The sequence below is a fragment of the Felis catus genome, chromosome X (assembly GCF_018350175.1).
Source record: "Felis catus isolate Fca126 chromosome X, F.catus_Fca126_mat1.0, whole genome shotgun sequence".
In the NCBI taxonomy this organism is placed as follows: domain Eukaryota; kingdom Metazoa; phylum Chordata; class Mammalia; order Carnivora; family Felidae; genus Felis; species Felis catus.
The window spans coordinates 83,909,421-83,913,414 of NC_058386.1; the positions used below are offsets into that span (position 1 = coordinate 83,909,421).

The 3,994-nt window shown below is 38.7% G+C and overlaps 1 protein-coding gene across 1 annotated transcript; it reads left to right on the plus strand.

Moving 5' to 3' along the window:
- The first annotated feature begins 1,361 nt into the window (after positions 1-1,361).
- On the plus strand, positions 1,362-2,726 carry LOC101099280 (SWI/SNF-related matrix-associated actin-dependent regulator of chromatin subfamily E member 1-like). The gene is given in 3 exon segments (XM_045051056.1): positions 1,362-1,658; positions 1,661-1,710; positions 1,712-2,726. Coding segments are annotated over 3 exon segments (1,236 nt in total). The 5' UTR covers positions 1,362-1,471; the 3' UTR covers positions 2,711-2,726.
- The last annotated feature ends 1,268 nt before the right edge of the window (positions 2,727-3,994 follow it).

Genomic DNA, 3,994 nt, shown 5'->3' on the forward strand with positions numbered 1-3,994 from the left:
TCCTCCCTTTCCCTGACCAGACCAAACCCCCATTGTAAGCAGAAGAGTCATCCATCTCTGGGAAGCCAGTGGTGAATTATGAAACTAGACAGGGCCCCTCAAATCAAAATTGGACCTATGACATAATTCAAATGACAATGAAGCCCAGCCAATTCCTAATATCTTTTGTCTTGCTGACACCAACAGATCACATTCTATCAAATCATAAATAAAGGTATATTTGTTCATACTTCATTGTAATTCTTTGTCACTACAGAATGTCAAAAATTCTTATAATTATGGGAAAATGCTATATAGAATTTCTTAAACTTTTGGCTAGATTATTCTTCTCTTGTGATAGATATTCCTGCTCAATAGCATGAATCTTAAATTTGTTTATCAGCTGTTGGCTGTTTTATTTCTGTAAACTGTAAACTGTTATTGAAGATGGCCAAAGAATAAGCCCAAATTTGGATACCTGATAGGATGCACTAATTAATCTAGAAGTGTTAAAAAACAGACCAGATTACTAGTTTGAAAATAATAAAAATATATCCTAATTTAATAATTCTGTGATTCAGAAGACATATTGGGGTAATCATTATAAACCTCAATATTGTAGAAATATAGAAGTATTAGTTAAGAGTAATGTTCAGGTTGAAAACAACCAGATTTAAAAAAAATAATGTTTATTTATTTTTGGGAGAGAGACAGACAGACAGCATGAGCAGGGAAGGGGCAGAGAGAGAGGGAGACACAGAATTCAAAGCAGGATCCAGGCTCTGAGCTGTCAGCACAGAGCCTGATACAGGGCTCGAACCCACAAACCTCGAGATCATGACCTGAACCAAAGTCGGACACTTAACCGACTGAGCCACCCAGGCGCCCAGAAAATAACCAGATTTTTAAAATTTACATTTGCAAAGATTCAGATTCCATAATCTCTGGCATCTCGTCCAGTGTTTATCCTCCAATACGTATGTCCTATTATATATCCCTTGTATAGCCACCCATAACCAATCTCAGTTGACTAAATCTACTGTTCTGGCTTACAATAAAAATGCCAAGACAATAATTTTCACTGAGATTATCTTCTCAATTAACTTCCACCTAAATTAGGACACAAATGTACCTGAAAATCTATTTCTATCTATATTTGAATACTTTCCTTTTGGTGTGACTTCTCATAATTAGTTTCCTTTTTACTTATTTTTTATTGATTTACATATATCTATTTACATGTAATTTTTTATTTTAATTCATTTCATTTGTTATTTTGCAAAATATGTTGTCATCTCTTCCCTCGAAAAAAATCTAAAGTATGGAGGAACTTTTAAGTGATTGCTTTTGATTTGGCAACTAAAATAAACATTGTCTATTTCATAAGAAGAAAATACCATTGAAAGGAAAACGAGGCCAGAGCTACGGGCGCTTTTTCTGCCCGCGGTGTCTCAGATTCATTCTTAAGGAACTGAGAACTTAACCTTCCAAAATGTCAAAAAGATCATCTTATGCCCCACCTCCCACCCCAGCTCCTGCAACACAAATGCCCAGCACACCAGGGTTTGTGGGATACAATCCATACAGTCATCTCGCCTACAACAACTACAGGCTGGGAGGGAACCCGGGCACCAACAGCCGGGTCACGGCCTCCTCTGGTATTACGATTCCAAAACCCCCAAGCCACCAGATAAGCCGCTGATGCCCTACATGAGGTACAGCAGAAGGGTCTGGCTGGGACCAAGTAAAAGCTTCCAACCCCGACCTAAAGTTGTGGGAGATTGGCAAGATTATTGGTGGCATGTGGCGAGATCTCACTGATGAAGAAAAACAAGAATATTTAAATGAATACGAAGCAGAAAAGATAGAGTACAATGAATCTATGAAGGCCTATCATAATTCCCCCGCATACCTTGCTTATATAAATGCAAAAAGTCGTGCGGAAGCTGCTTTAGAGGAAGAAAGTCGACAGAGACAATCTCGCATGGAGAAAGGAGAACCTTACATGAGCATTCAGCCTGCTGAAGATCCAGATGGTTATGATGATGGCTTTTCAATGAAGCATACAGCCACTGCCCGTTTCCAGAGAAACCACCGCCTCATCAGTGAAATCCTTAGTGAGAGTGTGGTGCCAGACGTTCGGTCAGTTGTCACAACAGCTAGAATGCAAGTCCTCAAACGACAGGTCCAGTCCTTAATGGTTCATCAGCGAAAACTAGAAGCTGAACTTCTTCAAATAGAGGAGAGACACCAGGAAAAGAAGAGGAAATTCCTGGAAAGCACAGATTCATTTAACAATGAGTTTAAAACGTTGTGCAGTTTGAAAGTGGAAGTGGACATGGAAAAAATCGCCGCTGAAATTGTACAGGCAGACGAATAGGCTCGCAAAAGGCAGGAGGAAAGAGAAAAAGAGGCAGCGGAGCAAGCTGAACGCAGTCAGAGCAGCATGGTTCCTGAGGAAGAGCAAGCTGCCAGTAAGACCGAGGACAAGAAGGACGACGAGAGCGTCCCAATGGAGACAGAGGAGACACACCTTGAAGAAGCGACGGAGAGCCAACAGAATGGTGAAGAAGGCACATCTACTCCTGAGGACAAGGAGAGCGGGCAAGAGGGGGTCGACAGTATGGCTGAGGAAGGGACCAGTGATAGTAACACTGGCTCAGAGAGCAACAGTGCAACCGTGGAGGAACCACCAGCAGACCCCACACCGGAAGACGAGAAGAAAGAATAAATGTTGCCTTGTTTTATGTGTTCTAAATACTTTTTTAAATGAAAAAAAAGATGTTTTTTGAGTTAAAAAAAAGAAAATATCATTAATTAAAAATGTGTACTGATCTGAGAAATGTCTGTTGTTTCCAAAAAGTACTTTATACATTAGTCAGATAAATCTCAGTATTTATAGGACTTATATAGTATTTTAGTTGTGTGCAAGATTTGCAATATAGCATAGGAAAGAATACTACACTTACGTGCTTAACAGAGACATATACTGAAGAGGAGATATGAGTTTCCTAACTTATCTGTAACAATGGTTAAATGAAAGTTTGTTAAGAGCAATTGAAGAATGCAGAATTATCCACTCATTAAAAATTTTAAAGCACTTGAACATTAGGATGTAGAAGAAGATTATAAATTATTTCCTTTTCAAAAATAAGAAGAAAAGTGTATGAGGGAAAATATGTAAATTTTATTGTAATAGTCCCCTTTGTTGGTATTTCTCAAAATATTTCTGGCCATCAACCCTTAAACGTTTCCATGATTATATATGACTACTATCACATCATCCATTTCTAATCAGAAATGTTTTCTAAGTCCGTAATCTCTTTCAAAATTCACCAGTTTCACCACAGAAATGATAGTGAATTTCAGTGCCACATTCTTTCATCTAAAATGTCCATCTTTCCTTGCCTAGTGGGCAGCTACTCATATTCTAAAAGCCCAGGCCAAATGTTATTCCCCCTGCAAAACCCTTACCAATCTTTCTCCCAGACAGAATTCATCCTTTCCTTAAACGTGCATTCATAGGTCTTTTTAGATACCTCTTTTAGACTTTACATCCCAGTGTATTATAATTATGTGTTGCATCATAACGTGCATTCATAGGTCTTTTTAGATACCTCTTTTAGACTTTACATCCCAGTGTATTATAATTATGTGTTGCATCAGTTAGGAATTGTTTTGGCTGTCATTAAGAAACCCATGATTTTTCTATCCCGTAAGAGAAATCCAAAGGTAGGCAGTTCAATATTGGTATGGTGGCTGGATGCTTTCATCTTTCTGCTATATTTTCCAAGCTCAAGCTCTGCCTTTGTAGCTTGAAGTTTCCTTAATGTAACAATATGGTTGCTCTATCTCCAGCCATCACATCCATGTCCTAGGCAAGAATAAATAAGAAGGTAATACAAAATGGCCTCCCACCTTAGCAGCCTCATAAGCACCATCAATCTTCCTCTTCCCACCCCAGTGCATACATGTGCACACACACATATGCATGGACTCAATTATGAAGTTTCCT